Genomic DNA, 19421 nt, shown 5'->3' with positions numbered 1-19421 from the left:
CTTTCTTCTTTCTGGCCTACTGTGATGTGACTGTGTTCTCTCTCTCTCTCTCTCTCTCTCTTTCTCTCTCTCTCTCAATTTTCCCTCTCCTTTATAGGAATATTTCTTTTACTTTTAACTGTGTGTGTATGTGTTTGTGTCTGGGCATGTATGTATATGTATGTATATATGTATGTAGGTGCCTGAGGAGGCCAGAAGAAAGTCAGATCCTGTGGAGTTGGAGTTGCGGGTGGTCATGAGCAGCATGGGATGCTGGGAACTGAACTCAGATCTGCTGGAAGAGCAATATGTGTCCTTAACCACTGAGCCATCTCTCCAAAGGCTTTCTGCCCCTCTTTTTGAAACAGTCTCACTATGTAGCCCAGACTATTCTCCTGCCTCAGCCTCCAGACTACTGGAATTACAGACATGTGCCACAAGGCCTGGCTCAAATCCCACCCACCACCACTACATAAAAGGACAGGCATTACATGGTGTCCTGGGTGATAGCCATACTGTCCAATACCTATATCCAGCTGTGGGTATAAGCCTGCCCTAATAACCTCACCTGTACTTAGCTGCGCTTCCAAATTAGGTCCGTTTTAAGATTACTTGTTTCTACCATGAACATACACAACCCTTAGATGCTGCACAATATTGCTACCAACTGTAGACCGTGTATATGACAGTGGTCCTATAGGTTTAGAGGGAGCTAAAAAGATGCTGTCACTAAGGACATTTATGCTACTGTTACTTTTGTCTATCATGGGTTCTCTTTCTGGGATGAGTAGACGTGTGTGTTTTGTGTCTCCCCAAGAAAAGTCTTTCATATAACAACCAACAAGTATGCCCACCTACACACATGCGCATACACACATATGATACATATACAAACACATACAAATATAAAGCAATAGCTACAGGCAGTCATAGCTGCAGATAGCTTTGGGAGTACAGAAGTGGTAGCAGAAACTATCTCTTTCTTGTTATATTAGATTTCCAGGGCTTCCTTAACAAAGCACTACAAGCTAAGCAGAATTAAGCAACAGAAATTGCATCACCAGATTTGTGTGTGTGTGTGTGTGGTTTTACTTTCTTCCTCTAAACACTTTTTAGTTTACAGGCTGCATTAGTTACTACTTCTCTATTGCTGTGAAAAAGCATCATGACCAAGGCAACTTCTAGAAGGAAAGGATTATTTGGGTTTGTGATTCCAGAGGTATAAAAGTCCATCACCATCACAGTTGGGGAGCATGGCAGCAGGCAGGCATGGTGACTGGACTTGAAGGTGGAGAGCTGAGAACTCACAAACAGGAAATAGTGAGGCCAAGCTGGGGATGACAGGGTGGTGGGGGTGGGGGGTTAGATGTGAGGGGTGGAGGTTTGGAGGATGGGGGTGTTGGGGTTTAAAAGCACTTCCCAGTGACACACTTCTTCCAGCAAGGCTATACCTTCTAAGCCTCCCCAAAGAGCATCACTGAGGACCAAACATTCAAATGTACGAGAATATGGAACATCTAATTCAAATCACTGTACAAATCACAAAAACTAGCAGTGGTCCACATTTGGCTTGTGGCTTTAGTTTGCTGACAATTTATTCATCTCAGTTATATTCTTTCCATATTATATAGTAAGCAAAGTATGGCTTACTTTGCGTCACTCACAAGGGATAAAGAACAACGAGAAGCCACTTTACCCCCTGCCTTAGATAGGTTTTCTATTGTGATAAAACACCGTGGCCAAAAGCAAATTGGGGAGGAAAGGGTTTATTTCAGCTTAAAGCTTCTAGCCATCAACCATGGAATCTCCAAGATTCGCCTATGAATATCGTAATCACAATATAAAACATTCCAACTTTTAAAAGTCCCACAGTATTTAAAATCCAAACACCTTAAAACTTCAGTCTTCTTAAAACATCCAACGACTCTCCAAAACTCTGAAGTCTCTCTAAAATTCCAATGTCTCTAACTGTGTGTGGGTTTTTTTTTTTTTTTTTTTTTTTTTTTTTTTTTTTTTTTTTTTGAGACAGGGTTTCCCTGTAGTTTCTAGAGCCTGTCCTGGAACTAGCTCTTGTAGACCAGGCTGGCCTCGAACTCAGAGATCCGCCTGCCTCTGCCTCCCGAGTGCTGGGATTAAAGGCGTGCGCCACCACCGCCCGGCTTTAAATGTGTGTTTTTGTAAAACAAAGTAAGTTAAATATTCTCCTGTTCCAAGAGGAGATAACCAGGGCACAGCCACAATCAAATCAAAGTAAACCAAAACGCAACAGTGTCTAAAGCTCAGTATCAGACATCTGAGTCACTCACTATCTTCTATGCTCCAAAGGGCTCCATTTATCCAGTTCTGTCATTGTTAGCACACACAACGTGTCTCCTAGGTGCAGGCTGGCTCAACTCCACAACTGCTGCCCTTTGTGGCTCTTCCATGGTACTGGCATCTTCAAAATGCTGAGGTCTTTGCAACTGGGTTGCACCTTTACTGATGCCCTCTTCTGGACTCTTTTCAAGGACTCTGACATCACATCACACCGTGCCAAACCTCAGGTTGTCTCATGACCACTTTAGTCCTAGGTAGGACTCAGCTATACTTGGTCTACACTTTCACCAATGGCCTCTCCTGGGCTCTGCTCAGAGACACAGCCCTGACATAGAGTACCAAGTCTCAGTCTCCACAACCCCTTCAAGCCTTCAAAACCAGTACCTGGCTAACTCCTACTTGTTACCAAGTTTGGTTGCCAGCATAAGAGGTAGACTTGATTCTCTCTGGACCATTGCTTCCGGGTGCTGGAGTAAGGGAATACTTCCAGAAATATGATACTCAATAATGCCAATTGTTTTTCTTTCTTTGTCTTCCCTCCCTCCCTCCCTCCCTCCCTCCCTCCCTCCCTCCCTCCCTCCCTCCCTCCCCCCCCTCTCTCTCACCACACAGGGGTTCTTAAGATTTATTTATTTTCTATACAGTGTTCTGCCTGCAGGCCAGAAGAGGGCACCAAATCTTATCATAGATGGTTGTGAGCCACCAGGTGGTTTCTGGGAATTGAACACAGGACCTCTGGAAGAACAGCCAGTGGCTCTTAACCGCTGAGCCATCTCTCCAGTCCTCGCCAATTTCTTCTTAATCAATGCGAATTTCTTAGCTCCGGCTAACCAGTATCAATTGTCCCAGTAATGTTGCAGGATATTTGATCACACTGTGAATCCTGAGATTGCATTATTTACTGGAAAAACCTGTTTCTAGTTGTGGTGTGGCTCAACCCTAGCACATACCTTAATCCAAGAGCTTTCTGCTTGAATATTGTAAACAGGATTAAATAAAGTCAATCATAGGTTAAGAGGCAGAGCAAGCCACCAGTTGACAGGAAAAAAATGTATAGAGAGTTTGAGGCAGTCAGGAGGATGGATAGAGAGACACACAGGAAGTAGAAGGGAGGAACATTTAGTTTATGATGGCTTAGGAGAAAGCTCTCTTTCTGGGTTATCGGTGGGGGAGGAAGGTCAGCTAGGGTATTCTGACTCTCTGAGCCAGCAGGCTTTCAACCCAATATCTGGCTCCCAAGTCTTTATTGGTAAAATTTAACGACTAATATTTTGTTAAAAACAACACAGTAGCCGGGCGGTGGTGGTACACACCTTTAATCCCAACACTCGGGAGGCAGAGGCAGGCGGATCTCTGTGAGTTTGAGGCCAGCCTGGTCTAAAGAGCTAGTTCCAGGACAGGCTCCAAAGCCACAGAGAAACCCTGTCTCGAAAAACCAAAAAAAACAAAAACAACAAAAACAAAAACAACACAGTAAAGCAAAGATTTCACCCTAGTGGTACTGGTCTCTTGTTAATCACAGCTGATTCTTCTGCTCCAGCTGACCAGAACCACAAGTTTTTTTTTTTAAAAGATTTATTTATTTATTTTATGTATATGAATGCTCTATCGACTTTATACCAGAAGAAGGTATCAGAACCCACCATAGATGGTTGTGAGCCACGATGTGGTTGCTGGGAATTGAACTCAGGATCTCTAGACGAGCAGTAAGTGCTATTAACCACTGAGCCATCTCTCCAGCCCCAGAACCCCAAATTCTTAATTCAAAATATCAAACAACCCATACAGAGTGTTGTAATCTGCTGGCCTGGTCTGTCACCTGGGTACCCTGTCCCTTTAAGAGACAAGCTCTGCCCACTCCCAACCTCCCCTCCCCCTTCTGGTGCAGCAATTGGATCTCCCAACTCCTCTCCATTTTCCTTTCTCCCCCCCTCTTTTGCTCTCTCTCTCTCTCTCTCTCTCTCTCTCTCTCTCTCTCTCTCTCTCTCTCTCTCTCTCTCTCTCTCTCTCTCTCTCTCTCTCTGCCATTCTTCTAGAAAGGCAACTTGTGCCTCACTCCTCCCCCTTCTCCCATTCGCCTTCCCTTTTCCTCCACAACCCAGCAAATAAACTCTTATACCCAAACTCTCTCTGCATAGCATATCTGTCTCTCCCCTGCCAAGGCCTCAGGCAACCCTCCAGGGGACCTGCTGAGGCCTCAGGTGGCCTGCCACTGGCCCTGTGGGACTGTGGGCCCCTTGTGGGACTGGTCCCCACCCTCTTTATAAATGATAACATAGAATCTCAAAGCAACTCTCCAACTTCCTTGGGAAACTCCACGAGGCTGACCTGAACCTGGTACTCACTCTATAGACCAGACCTTAAACTCAGATTTACCCACCTCTGCCTCCTGAGTGCTAGGGTTAAAGGCATATGCCACCACTCCCGTTTTTTTTAGTTTTATAGAAGCTCATAGTCAGAGAATATCTTGAGTCTCAGATGAGACTTGGACTTTCAGTGTTGGAGGGCCAGAAAGACGGCTCAGCAGATAGAGGCTCTTGTCCTCAAGCCTGATGATCTGGGTTCAGTTCTCAGGATCTGCATGGTGGAAGGAGAGAGCCAACTCCTGCAAATTGTCCTCGGCCTCCACGTGCAGGGACACTCATGCCTGCACACAAACATGCATGAACACACGCAATAAACAGTGTGCATTGCTATGTGTACATCATGTGAGTGTGCATGTTATGTGTACATCATGTGAGTGTGCATGTTATGTGTACATCATGGGAGTGTGCATGTGTTATGTGTGCATCATGGGAGTGTGCATGTGCTATGGCCAACATGTGGTTGTCAGAGGCCAACCTCAGTCATTGCTCCTTGACTTCCATTTTGTCACAGGGACTTTGTTGTTTGCCACTATGTACTCTAAGATACTTGGCCCTTGAGCTTCTGAAGGATTCCTGTGTAGTCAGGTTTTCTTTGGACCACCAGCTCCCAAATAATGACACAGAGACTTATTATTAAGCATGAAAGCTTGACTTTAGCTTAGGCATATTCCCAACTAGTTTTTAAAACTTAAATTAACCCATTTATATTAATCTATATTCTGTCTCGTGGCTTGCTACCTCACCTCCATTATCGTACGTCCCATTTTCTTTATGTTGGGCTGGTGAATCTTGCCTCTCCTTCCCTGAAGTCCTGCCTAACAATTTTATTAAACCAATCAGAAGGTGCCTTGGCAGAAGACACATCTTCACAGTGTACAAAAAGATTATCCCATAACATTCCTGTCTTGACCGAGACCATATGCTGGTTAGACTCATGCCGGTAAGCCACAGTCAAGTGGCAATACACATTAATGGAGATGGGTTAAACTAATATGTGAGAGTTAGCCAATAAGGGGCTAGAGATAATGGGCCAGGCAGTGTTTAAATGAATCCAGTTTCCGTGTAATTATTTTGGGTTAAGCTAGCTGGGCGGGATGGAACAAGGGGCCCACACCTATTTTACAACACACTGTGATTACCGTGGCTGGCTTTACATTGGTTCTGGAACTTCAAGCACCATACGTTGGTTGCAATCACTTTATCCACTGTGCCTATCACCCCAGTACTCACTGTTTTTGTTTAAGCTGTTTCAGGGCTGGCAAGATGGCTCAGGGGATGGAAGTACTCGCTGTCCAAGACTGACTACCCACATGGAGGAAGGAGAACTGACTCTCAAGCTGTCCTCCAACATCTACGTATACACTGTGGCATGCATATGCCATTACTGACATACATCAAACACAGAACACATACAATAACATGCTTAGAAACTGTTTTAAGTATGTGGTTTGAGAACATTGGACTGTGACCTCTGGTGTTGGTATAGCTTTATAAGGCTCCCATTTAAAAACCTGGTATGATTAAAATTTTATTCCAATGAATAAAGGCTTAAAAAGCTGTGGGTACCTTATAAATGTTAACAGGATCGTTAACAGTTTGTTCCCTGCTCTTTAAGTAGCTGTCCAGTCTTAGAATTTGACCTGTGCCCACAGTTAAGTCCAAATAAACTCACAATCTAAGTGAAACTAGTTTACGTATGATGTGTAGGTGTGAGCATAGTTGTCACATGTGTGATCACAGGACGGTCTTGTGGGCTTGGTTCTGTTCTTTCACTGTATGTGGGCTCAGAGGTCGCCAGATTCATGCAGCAAGCACCTTTACCCATCAAGCCACAGCCCAGGATTCCTCTGTGAAGCCCTGACTGTCCTGGAACTAACTCATCACTTTGTAGACCAGGCTGGTCTTGGACTCAGATCCTACTGCCTCTGCTTCTGTGCTAGGACTAAAGGCATGCACCACCACTGCCTGGCATCTTTTTATTTTCTTTAAATAAAAGTTAGCATTATTCTAGAATTACTTCAAGTAAGGTGGTTAGGTCCACTCTCCTTCCTGGCACTGCACACAGGAGATTCCAGGATCAAGAATCTGGATGCTGCAGATCTTGGATTTTTAGGATAGTGTCTAGTCTTTGTATTGTTGCAGTTCTTACAACCTATACTTTCAAATAACATCCAAATACTCTCAAAATTTCATATGTATCAAAACTATGTCAGGGCTAGTGAGATGGCTGGCCCATAAAGCCACACACAACCCAAGTTCCAACCCTAGAGACACCTTTCCCGCTTTGAGGTATTTGCTAGGGTTCTGAGGCATGAAGGGCTTTGGTAGCTCAGACCCTAAATCCCTACCTTAAGTGCAGACTCAACAATTCAGAGGCTGGAACAGAACCCGGACACTAGCTGAGATCATTTTACCAGTGACCAACCCCTACTGAGCTTCCTCTGTGCAGTCTTACGCTCTCCTTAAATGTGACTTGCACATCGCACATCCCAGTGCATTCTCTACCACAGAGACCATTTCGCTGCCAGCTCAATGTGGTAAATGTGGCATCATTATCATTAATGACACATGGCTCAGAGTAGGAAACTTTTATTCTTTAAAAGCAATTATTTAGAGGAAAAGGAATAAAAACCATAGTTGGCAATCAGAGCAGCCATTATTAGAACAGCACATGCTACTAAAACAATCTTTTTCATCCAAGATGCTTCTTGCTGGGTAGACGTCTATGACACACACGCTATACACGACGAGCATGTTCTAGTGAGCAGGACTTAAGATTCTCAAGTGGACAAGAGTCTTGAGTTACTCTAGACATTTTTATTTCTTACAATGGAAATGGTAATTTGATTAGACTTTTCCAGAGCTGACAAAGGCCACCCACCTCACTCCAGCAGACAGACCTTCAGAGACCAGTGTGAGTAATCCCAGAAAAAGGCACTTGAAACACACTTGACAAGAAATGATACCAACGCACTGAGAGCTGGTCTGTCTTGTACAAGTCTTTACCACAGTTCAAATAAACTGTGTACTCATTCTCTCTCCCCACTACAGGTAGTACATTCTGTCCGTGTTGATACATACAGACGTACCAACACTGGTACACATTTCTAAAGAGGGAAAAAAATCAATTGTTTAAAAGTTAACAAAGTTCTAAACACTTTTTTAGAACAAAGATGCATGAACCACTGCAAAAAGCACCCACTAAACCTTTCTATGCACTGAAAAGGGGAGAGGCAGTAAAAGAAATATCTGGATCTTCTTTAGGCTGTCAACTATTAAAATAATAAAATCTAGTATTTAAAAAAGCTTATTCCATTGAAGGGCACAATTTTTTGGTACTGTAAATCTCATAGGCGCACACATCCATATTGCTTAGGTAGAGGAGAATGGATGAGAGGGAACTTCCTTTCTCTGTTCATCATGTTAGCTAGCTTGTATTATTCATCTTTGCTTAAAATATAAACAAAGTCTTACATATCAACATTTCAGGATGTTGACATTAGTTTTAAGTACTCAAAGTCTGTTATAGAAACAGGACTGCTGTACCCACCCATTACCGCATGTCGGAGCTGCAGTGCCGACTAACCCCATCTGCATCAGAAGCAAACGAAAGGCTTATTTCTTCCCAGGAACAGGTAGGTGTACACGCATTCTGAGGATAGGAAAACACATTTAGTGATGTCATCTAAAGTGTAATTGCCAGCTGCAGAATGCCTTGGAACAAAGAGCAATCTCTTAAGAGCCAGATCCCACGCATTTCTGTTTTTTAGCTGCTGGCTCCTCAGTCACGTGTGAGTCTAAAGTGCTTGCACAAGACTTGAGGCTGGGGTCCGCTCGAAGGCTGTCTGAGACAACGGTGAAGCCCGACAGAAGGTACCCTCCACCTCCACTCATCAGCAATTTGGGATGACTCCGATCTGGCAAAACCTAACCAAGACAGAAAAAAAACGGACATTCATATCTTTCTGCATTCTTACAAACTATGTCAACAACATAACAAAAATCAGAATTTAAATGACAAATTCTCTTGATTTAATATGACTTAACTTTAACTTTAAGAAGACCACTTCAGCCGGGCGGTGGTGGCGCACGCCTTTAATCCCAGCACTCGGGAGGCAGAAGCAGGCGGATCTCTGTGAGTTCGAGACCAGCCTGGTCTACAAGAGCTAGTTCCAGGACAGGCTCTAAAGCTGCAGAGAAACCCTGTCTCGAAACCCCCCCCCCAAAAAAAAAAACCAAAAAAAAAAAAAACCAAAAAAAAAGAAGACCACTTCATAGCACAATGTGGAAGAAGGTGATCTATTTGTTTTAAACAAGAATAACTGAAGCCCTGTTTCTCTCAAATTGAAAGCTAGTGTGAGGGGGAAGGCAAATAGTTTCTGTAGTAATTCTGGCTCCGGGAAGCTTCATGGCCAACAATCGGGTGTGTGGTATATGGAGAAACAACACAGGATGGACACTCCCCTGAGGTTAGCCCCTGCAAGGGCTCTTCTCACTTGTTACTCTGTATTCAACAGCATCCTTACCATGGTAGGAACGGATGCCAACCAGCAGGACTGATGTAACACGTGGTAACACAGAAGTGCTCCCTCCAACCTCCCTTCCTGAAGGAACTCGCTATGAGGTATTCAGGCAGCAAAGTCTCCAGCTGCTGTGACTTTGGGATCTGCTGCAGGGATCATTCTGAGACCAAACTGAGCCCAGGCACAAGAGCTGACCACTCCTGCTCAGTTCAGGAGGTCCCTTTCACAGGCAGTCTTTACTCCCAGCTCCCCACTGGCCTGCCTGAGACTATCTCAGTGTACGGATGTTAGCTATTCCTTTTTTCTTTTCTAAGTACTGACCTACATAATTCCATTCCCCTCTTGCCCCCGCCTTCTCTCCCAATATATATTTAAAGTCCCCTTTACCCTAATAAACCTCTTATAAAATGTCTACCTTGGCAAATATCTGAGGATATGGCTCAGCGGCAGAGTACTTGCCCAGCCTGCCTGAGATGCTGATTCTGATCTCTTAACACTGCCAGAGAGGGGGTAGGTGAGGAAGAAGGTAAGCACTAACAGAGCTCAGTGTGTGAGTCCCGGAACAACACACCTCCCACCAGTGGATCCTGAACTGGCTGGGAAGATGCTGCAGCAGAGGACAGGGTCACTTCATTTGCAGTGACCTACCTCCATTGACAAGGTCTTGAGAGTAGTATAACTAGTTATTTGCATTTTAAATATTCTGGACTAGTCAGGCACAGAGGCAGGTGGATCTCTCTGAGTTCAGGGCCAGCTTGATAGATATACAAAGGGAGTTACAGGACAGCTAGGGTTACACAGAGAAACCCTGTCTCAAAAAACTAAACCAATTAAACCAACCAACCAACCAAACCAACAAACAAAAAAACCCACTGACCCCCCACCTTCCTCTGGATCAGAGTCACATAACAGTGCACCCTGATATGAAAAGGTCAGGAAGCCACGGTATTTTCTATGAGTGACAGGCAGACACTTCCACCATTGCCACTGTAAACAATGGTTTTATTTAACAACTTGCAGTATGGTGGCAAGGAGCCAGCAGCTCTGGAGCCTGTGGTGAGAATGCTTACCTGGTAATTTCTGAGCCAGGTTTCAGACAGTCTCAAGTTGATGACACCTCCTCTCTCCCGAAGTTTTGTATAGCATTCCAACAAAGGCTAAAGGCAAAACCAGAATCCTGTTAGATATTTTCTGAGCTACAACAGGGGAATAAAAATTCAGATGTAGGAATTCTGCATTTTGTCTCAGCATTTACCTCTTTATACTGACAGTAGACCACAAACGGTCTTGATGGGGCCACAAAGTCTAGCAAAGACAGTAGCAGTGGAGTGGGGTGGAAACGACTGGCCACAATCAAGCTGCAAGGAAAACAGAGAGAACATTCCTCTACATCCTCCCAGTGGAACATGGCTTTTAAGTGTATTTAAAATGATCACGTATAGCCAGGCAGTGGTGGGGCACATCTTTACTCCCAGCACCTGGGAGGCAGAGGCAGGCGGGTCTCTGTGAGTTCAAGGCCAGCCAGGTCTATAGAGTGAGTTCCAGGACAGCCAGGACTGTTACACAGAGAAACCTGGCCTCTGGAGAAAATAAAACAAAAATAAATCAATAAATAATAAATAAAATAAAAAAAAAATAAAATGATCACCTAGTTATGCATGGTTAAAATCCTAACACTGAGGCCTAGGCAGGAGGATTGCCTTGAGTTCCGCAACTGTATATAGGGAGTAGGCCAGTGTGAGCTATACAAACACAACATTCTAGAAATTCAAAGCAGAATGACATCATGAGCTATTTATTTATAAGAAACTGGGTTATAAGCATTTGTGCTGCCTGGCAGCTAAATGTAGGATATTTTTGTATTTTTTTTTAGATCTTGTATTTTGCTTTTAGATCACCTGGAAGCAAATCTAACACTACACTTCTGAATCTACCTCCCATTGACAGAGGTATTGTTGCCCTTATTTTATTTTAGTGTGTGTGTGTGCCCACAGAGGCCAAGTGTCAGATCCCTTGGAACTAGAGTTATAGACAGTTGTGAGCTGCCAATATGGGTAAGAGTAGCAAGCACTCTCTTTTAACCACTTAGCCATCTCTCTAGCCTCTGACAGGGATTTTCATTGGCTTGTTTTTGGCCAGCATTATTGCCATATAAATGCTCCACCCCCACACCTAACAACTATTCAGTCCTATCTGATAGTCATTGCTAAATGTTCAGATTTCCTTGAAACTATCAAATTACACCACCAACTTACTCCCCTGCTACACTTGGCCTTTCTTTCAAAACAATCAACCAACTACTTATTTTTACTAGCCTTAAAAGCTTTGATAAACTGTTTCTTTTTTGCTTATGAATGTGTACATTTGCATGTAGATATGTGTATGAGTGTGCAGGTGTCCAAGGGGGCCACAGGTGTTGGATCTCCCCCCAGAAACTGAAGTCACCAGGCAGGGTGCTGGGAGCCTAACTCTGGTCCTTTGCTAGACCAGTGTGTGCTTTTAAATGCTGAACCTTCTCCCCAGCCCTGACCCAGTCTCTCAAAAATCAAAACAATCAAAAGAAAATCTTCATCTCACTTCCCACAAGAATCAGAGCAGACAGGGGAAAGAAAACGCTGATGCATTGGAAGCAGAATGCAGCAGCACCGAGGAGCGCCCCACATCCCTCATCAACATACCCATCTGCATTTCTTTCTCCCAGCAGAGCGGCAGCCTCTAAATGTCTTTTCCTCTGCTCTTCTTGTCTTCTTTGCTTTTCCTGAATCTGAACAGCAAGAACCCAATGCACTGAGGTCATTCAGCCAGGTTTACCAAAATGCTCTGTCTCATTAGAGCAGAGGTATTCAGCAGACAACAGAGAAAGGGGTGGTTTATAAGGAAGATGAGGATGCCTGAGTCAGCCCTAAGTCACCTCAGCACTGCTGAAGCTGCTGCTAAAGTCACCCAGAGTTCCAGCCCACAGACTAAGTCACACAGCTGTGTACAAACACACCCATCTCCCCCAGCTGTTTGACAGTTATCATCTAGGGACCTAATGTTTTAAAGTTAACTAAAATCTCACAACTTAAATGATCCACTGGGTCTGAGGCTATTACAAGGATAAAGAGTCTTACATAATCTCTTTTATTTCCTTTTCCTTTAGGCTCCTTATTCTCTGGGTCCCGAGGAACAATTTCCATTGTTGTCTGTTCTTCTAGGTTACTTTCTGAGGCTTCTGCTATGCTGTCCTCATCGGCTTGTTCAGATATCTGTTTTTCCTCATGTTCACCGTTACTCTGATCAACCGGAGTGCTGTCCTTAGGCTCCGAGGACAGCATCTCAGCAGAAAATGTTCCATTTACAAGACTGTTTATTTTGTTGAGTGGGAATTCATGAAGACCACTGAGGAAAGATTTGGGAAATCCAAAACAAGCTGTTGCTGCCCGCACAGGTCCATCTCCAGGGTACAGCTGAATAATGGAGCCAAAACCTGAACAGACGAAACAAATGGAAGGAATCTAGACTGTGCAATGCCCAGGTCCTTACACAACTAATTCATGATTCTTCTCCCATGTCTAGAGGGCGAAGAATGCTGCAACCCATCTGGATGTTCTTGACTGCTATGAATATATGAATATTTCTTTCCCTACAGAGAATATAATTCCAAAGCAAACAGGGAATTTTAAAGAAGCTTATCTCCTCAGGACACTATGGCAGGGAGAACCAGTGATCCTGTTTAGTTACGTGATTTAGGTTCATCCACAGAGAAGGTGGATTCATGCTTATCTTCCACAGAGTCAGAGAAACTAAGACAGGTCAGCTTGTGTATCCCAGGAGAGGATGCCTCCTGGGAAGCCTCCGTATTCAGCCCCTCAGGGCCCAACAACACAGTAAATCATTAGCCAGCGTCAGTTCCAGAGTTATCCCCACAGACAGCAAAGCAGGGAAGGCCAGCATCACAGGACACCAACACGGCCTTAGTGGAAGAGAAATGGGCCACACAGGAAGGTTCTGGGACAGGAGCCATAGAAATCTACTGACTTCGTAAAGAAACTCAATCTGGTTTTCTAAGTATCAAGTTTTGGACATCTTTCCTCACATCAGGGTAGTTTACAGTATTTGAAAACACCGAGGCTTACCTCCCATTCGTTCCATCATGGCACCTAGCACCAAGCCCGAACACGTTTCCATGACAATCATTTTATTGCCAGCACGGATATTTCCCAATGTCAACATCTGGGCTAGTGTATCATATCTCATGTGGCTAAGGGAAAAAAGGATGATCCACTTACTTTTAGTTAAGTAAAGTCTGACGTTTAATAATTGTTTTTCTAGCTGTTTCATAAAAATTATGTTGATAAGATTATTGTTTGCTTGAGGCGACAGTAAAAGGACTTACAATTTATGAGGAAGGAGGACACTTTATGCAGGTGAGCAAGCTTTTCATTTTACTTAAAATCATGACTCTCTTAAAGACATATTTTCCCCCAATTATACTTTGAAAGGAAACAAAGCGTACTTAATTTTTCCAGGTTCTCTTGCATAATACATAATTGAAAGAATACGGGTAGATGGCTTCAAAATAGTAACGATGGCTTCATATCTAGGGGAATTAAAAGCAGAATAACAATTTAAAATACCTTATTTTTAATAGTATTTACTTAGTAAATAAAAAAGATGTGCTATTTTCAATCATTTCAAACAAAACAACTTACTTTTTCTTCTTCTTTTTAATATATTTATCTTGGGCAAATTCTGTCTTGTCGCGGAATGTTGTACTATTTTCAATTAGCTGCTGAACTATTTCCTGTAAGAAAAGGAGGAGCAAGCAGATTTCCTGAGGCTTCACTGTCTTACCCCAGCACTTAGCCAAAGGTCTCATCTCCAGTCCCTCCTCCATGAAGTCCAGGCGGCTCAACTGTGTTTCTACACTCTACTTAGGACTTGCAATAAACACATTACAACTCCATTTAGATTTGTTTTTTTTTTTTCTGGTGTTGGGGATGGAACCCAGGGCCTTGTTCACACAACTCCTTTAAACCAAGCTAAAGGAAGAGAGATATCCAAGAAAGGGAGACGAGAGATGAAGATCAGCCAAGATCAAAATAAACGAGCTGTTACCTTCTCTTCCACTAACACTGTTAGTGCTGCCACTCACCCATTATTCCTATGCCATAAGAAACAAAATCCCCGTGGGTTCAACTGCACACATATTTTAACAGACACCCCATTTTACCTCAAGATCGGCATTAGAAACAAGTTTGTTACACACAAACAAAGGGAAAGAATCCTTTTTACCTCTCCTTTAATGCCCTTGTCTTTCAGAGCCTTTATATCATCTTGAGTAAGTTTCTGGGACTTTCCATCATCAACTATATTTCGATTATCAGTGCCTGCTTCTTTAGTCTCTAAGGAAAGAAATGGCTTTATGATAATTGTGATATAAGACTATTAAAATTATATTACTTAATTTTACATGTATTTGTACATATGTGTGGGCTCACACGTGGTGTGGTGCACGTTGGTCCTAGGACATGGTTCTTTCCCTCCTTCCACCAAGTAGGTCTCAGTGAACTCAGGTCGTCAGACTTGTTAACAGGTCCTTAACCACTAAGTCATCTAGCTGGCCCTCATTTGAAATTATTTCACAATGTTTGCTTTAAAATTTTTTTTTAAAAAAAGAGTTGGGCATGGCGGCACAGACTTTTAATCTCAACGCTAGGGGGGCAGAGGCAGAAGAATCTTTGTGAGTTCAAGGCCAGCCTGGTCTACATGTCAGGGACAGCAAGGGCTATGTAGAGATCCTATCTAAAAAATTAAAAAAAGAAAGATAAGGTTTAATTTTATGTGTATGAGTGTTTTGCCTACATGCATGTATGTGTACCAGATGCATGCCTAGTGCCTGGACTCAGAACAGGGTATGAGATGCCTGGAACTGGAGTCACAAGTGGTTGTGAGCATCATACGGGCATTTGGAACTAAACCTGGGTCCTCTACAAGAAACAAGTCCGTCTACCTGCTGAGCAATCTCACCAACTCCTCAGAGTTTCTTTTTGAGATAAGTTCCAGGTAGCACAGGCTGGCCTCAAGCTCACTACATAGCTACATATGAACCTGAACTCTGATCCTCCCACCTCCATCCCACAAGTACTTCAATTACACGCTCATGGAGTGCTGCAGATGAAACTGGGGCCTTGTGCAAACCGGGTAAATGCCCTACCGACTGAGCTACATGCCCGCATCTGCAATCCTTCTTTTCCCAAGTTCCCTTTTACACCTAGTCCATCAGCCCCTCAAGTCAGCCTTGGCTTTTTAGGATCACCTCTTGTTTTAGGTAAGTTTCCTGGAAAGCATCCAAATTAAATGGAAGTCTGCCTAGCTAACTGTAGACCGTCCATCTCATACATCCAAGCGTGGAGTACCTGAAGTAGGCTCTTCCTTCTTCTTCTTGAGCTGAAGGCATCCTCCATTGCTCACTTCAAATGTTGACCCATAACTATGGCCAATGGCATTATCCAGGTAGAACCACTGTTTTTCGAAAGTTACTTTCCTGAGGAAGGAAAAGCAACCAGTCAATTGACTTCCTTTACATTCCTGCTACAACAGGTGCACTCATTCTCACGATGCACAGTGACCAGCACTGCTTCTGTGCACAAACTTGACAAATGAACTAGAGACAACCAGGCTGAGGAGAGACACAAACATTCATAAAGAAGCTAGGAAAACACTGACTTTTAGAAGAAAAATGATATTCCTTTTATGGGGCACAGATCTGTTTGCACTTTGCTTAAACTCATGGATTCTGAAGATCTCGACATGCAGTTGACTGTTGAGATTCCCAGGCCATGAGGATGCACTGTGATAACCCACGCCGCTGGCGCTAGAAAACCCCTAGAGATAACCGCTGAGATGACAACAATTTTTAAACTCCCTGGTCTCTGTCTAACTGGCTGTTCTATTAGAAGAGTGGCAAATCCTAATAACCTGTATTAGAAATAAACGTTAGTGGCAATCTAGACATCTGAACTGAACACTGACGGCGCACTGCTGAGGGTGGGGCATTAGGCTCTCCTGTCACTCAGCCCTGTATCGACTTTCAAAGAGAAGCACACAACAAAATCCCTTTCCCTTCAAAGAAAGGAAATGAACCCCCGCTGAGTAATAACTAGACATTAAGCAACGTGTGTACCCTTTTCATTCTCACAGTAATCCTGGAATGCCCTTTTCCAGGATAGAAATCTGAGGCCCTGGGAAAACTGTACTGTTCAAGATGCTAAATTCCAGGCCATACTGGCCTTAGCCAGTGTTGAAACATGGCCATCTGAATTGCAGCGTTCCCTCCAAACTGAAATACTTCCTCTAGGAGGGGAGGAGACACCAGCTTGAAGGGGCAAGCAACAGGTCACACATTGGAGAACAAAATCTTCAAATTCTTAAAGGTCTCCTACCCATCAACATCAAAAGGAGTAAACAGTCGCTGGGTAGGGAGTGTGGGGGACAACTCTGACCAGTCAGGCTGCTGAGAGAAGTTCAACTTTGGAGCGACTTTACAGCCTCTGGGTTGCATGTGTGTAATGACTCCCCAGAAGTATGTCACATAACACACAATGACACCTGCTGTGTGTGCTTGCTTGTGTGAGGAGCTAAAGCTGGGGACTCATACAGGTCTGCAGTGTTTTTCTCTATCACCCAGCACAGCTGACACAAGAGCGCTGTGAAGGAATGCTTCTAAGGAAGCGTCAGAGCCCAGCGGGCACACACAGCATTTTGAGTTCTGAGACCGGCCCTGGTGAATTCTGTTTGTGCCCTACCTCACTCCTCTCTTGTTTTCTGTTTCTACAGGCTCGTAGAATGTGCTTTCCACAACTGCTAGTCCTACATGTGACAGGGTTCTCTATCCTGTCACATCTTTGTGCATCACATCCTTTAGTAAAAACTGTATCTACTTTTAGTGTGTGTGTGTGTGTGTGTGTGAGCGCGCACATGCGTGTGGTATATGTACATGTATGTATGTTTCAAGACCACAGCATCCATGTGGAAGTCAGGAGACGAACTCCACCTTATTTTGAGGCAAATTCTCTTTTGTTTACTGTTGCATGTCAGGCCAGCTGGCCCTCAAACTTCTAGGGCATCTCCTGTCTTTGCTTCCCTCTTGCTGGATGAATGTTGATATCACAGATCAATTATGTACCACCATATCTCATGCTTGTGTGCTAACATCTTTACTCACTGGGCCATCTCCCTAGTTTCATTCATCAAATGCCACTTGGACCATATGACCCTCAGGCTAGCTTCAGTGTTTAACACCAGGTGCTTTAAGGGGCTGCAAATCTGGCCAGAGCTGAGCAAATATTTTGAGTCTTATATGTTTGTTACTGAAAATTCAGCAAAGGATAAGAGTTGTCTATGTTAGGAGCTCTTTAAGAGCCCACCTGAGTTCAGTCACAAAAATACAGTGGCAATGAGGACAGTTGTAAGACTTCTCTAATTTCAACTACCAAAAAAAAAATCTTATCAATGGAGAATTTTAAAATGTTCAAAAGATTTTTGATTAGAATGAACACTCTGTCCCCCTGCTCTTCTTTTATCAAATTGTGCTTGGGCCAAGAAAGGTTGGCCACCAACTGACTTGATGCTCTGGACACTGCTGCCTAACTGGTTTTATTTTGTTGAGACATTGCCCAGGCTGCCCTCAGACTCTCCACGCATGACCCCGAACTTCTGATCTCCCTTTCCTCTGCCTCCCAAGTACTGGAATTGCAGGCCTGCGCCAACAGTCTATTAATGCAGTGCTGGAAACTACACCTAGGGCTTGGAGCACGCCAGACACGCACTCTAGCAACTGAGCTACATCCCCAGCTCTTAGGATTTTTACTGTTTCCTGCTCCATTTCAAATACCACTCAATGGTTTGAATCAAACAGTAGCAAAAATAACTTATGCAACGTGAGCATTAGAAGAGGTTCCAAATTTCATGATACCCAGTTTTCTGACCCACAAAGAGTTGTTCTCCTGACCTTGTACGATTTACTTCTTTTCAAGGAGTATCACGTGAACAGCAATGTGACTCAGTGGCAGAGCCCTTGTCTAGTATGCACAGAGCCTCTCTGCACTACAACAATCTAGCAAATAATGAAGCAGTATGATACTTAAGTTCAAAAGAAAACTTCACTGTACCAAAGTAACCTAATATCCCAATAAATTCTAACCATCAATAAGCTATTAGGATTAAGTAACTTAATCAGCTCTGTCAGAAAGTCACGAAGCCCAATTATGTATGAGCTCTGAGCTCTTAAGCGAACTGCTTGTGAACAATTCGATTTTCCAGGACCTTTAATACCTTGATGTAAAAAGAAGGGCTCACAGTAATTGCACACTGTAGGGATTTGGCTTTTCTTATTCATAGTAGACGGATTTTTCCCGCTGAGGTCGAGAGGTCTGCCTACCTGAAAGTCAGACTAGGTGTATAAAATCTTTTTTCTCTCTCTTCTCCCTGCTCTCTCTTACAGAGGAAGTCGAGTTTATGGGAAAGGTGGGGATGAGAGTCAGACATAATGAGGAGACCTCAATGTAAAAGGCTGGAGGAGTTTCGTAATAGAGAAGACCCTAAGAACCGAAGGAAAGCACCCTCGGGGACGGCAATACCAAGAACGGAATTCCTGGGAAGGGAATCCAGCGCTGAAGGTAGAAGGTTGGGGAATGAAAAGTAGAGGCGAATACTGTAAAATGAGAAAGGGGCAAATGAGGTCCTAGAGGCTAAGGATGCAAAAAGATCCCAGTGGGAAACGGCCTCTGTGGTAGGAAGATCTGAGTGGTGGCAACAACGGCTGGGGGGGGGGGGGCGGATTTAAAGAACCAAGAGTGGGACACTGGAGGGGGTGATTATCTAGGTGATGGTGCGCGCCGCCCAAGGCCAGTAACTTGACTTACTTTCTCCGCTGGACTTGCACTGCTTTGAACACATCTTCCCGCTTCAGCACCACGAAGTCGCCGTCACGGATGCAGTGCTCCCCGGGCTGCGGGGGCTGCGGGCTTGGCTGCTCCGCTGATGCCTCCATGGACGTCAGATCGCTTCCAAACTCCGTAACCAGCTCCAGCCGTCAGCAGCACCACACGACCCAGAGGAATCTACCCTTCCGCCGGCACCGCCCCCACGTGCTGCGCGCCGCTTCCGCTTTCCGGTCCCGACCTCAGGACGGCTTCCGGGAGCCTCGCGGCTTCCGTCTATCTGAACTCTTTGATTGGCTACGCTTCGTCCC

The 19421-nt window shown here is 44.1% G+C and overlaps 1 protein-coding gene across 2 annotated transcripts; it reads right to left on the bottom strand.

Moving 5' to 3' along the window:
* Positions 1 to 7234: 7234 nt before the first annotated feature.
* On the bottom strand, positions 7235 to 19311 carry Trmt6 (tRNA methyltransferase 6 non-catalytic subunit). Of its 2 annotated transcripts, XM_038330183.1 has the most exons (11): positions 19093 to 19311; positions 15586 to 15713; positions 14462 to 14571; positions 13879 to 13970; positions 13683 to 13766; positions 13303 to 13427; positions 12298 to 12653; positions 11863 to 11948; positions 10440 to 10542; positions 10255 to 10341; positions 7235 to 8588 (listed from the first exon to the last, which is right to left on the bottom strand). In XM_038330183.1, exons 1-11 carry the CDS (start codon positions 19218 to 19220, stop codon positions 8397 to 8399), a joined length of 1491 nt encoding a protein of 496 aa, XP_038186111.1. In that variant the 5' UTR covers positions 19221 to 19311; the 3' UTR covers positions 7235 to 8396. The 2 variants fall into 2 exon arrangements, with proteins under 2 accessions (XP_038186111.1, XP_038186112.1); XM_038330184.1 differs by lacking the exons at positions 13879 to 13970; positions 14462 to 14571; positions 15586 to 15713; positions 19093 to 19311 and having other exon boundaries at positions 13563 to 13700.
* Between the last annotated feature and the right edge of the window lie 110 nt (positions 19312 to 19421).

Source organism: Arvicola amphibius, chromosome 5 (genome assembly GCF_903992535.2).
Source record: "Arvicola amphibius chromosome 5, mArvAmp1.2, whole genome shotgun sequence".
Classification (NCBI taxonomy): Eukaryota; Metazoa; Chordata; class Mammalia; order Rodentia; family Cricetidae; genus Arvicola; species Arvicola amphibius.
Note: the sequence above shows the minus strand (reverse complement) of the source record. Positions and strands in the feature narration are given on the sequence as shown.

Coding starts and splice junctions, on each gene's coding strand:
- Trmt6 (XM_038330183.1), bottom strand. CDS start 19,220: ATGGAGGCATCAGCGGAGCAGCCAAGCCCGCAGCCCCCGCAGCCCGGG. Junction 13,767..13,878: donor ATTAAAAAGAAGAAGAAAAA/GTAAGTTGTTTT, acceptor TAATTCCCCTAG/ATATGAAGCCATCGTTACTA. Junction 10,543..11,862: donor GGAGAAAGAAATGCAGATGG/GTATGTTGATGA, acceptor TTTTCCTTGCAG/CTTGATTGTGGCCAGTCGTT.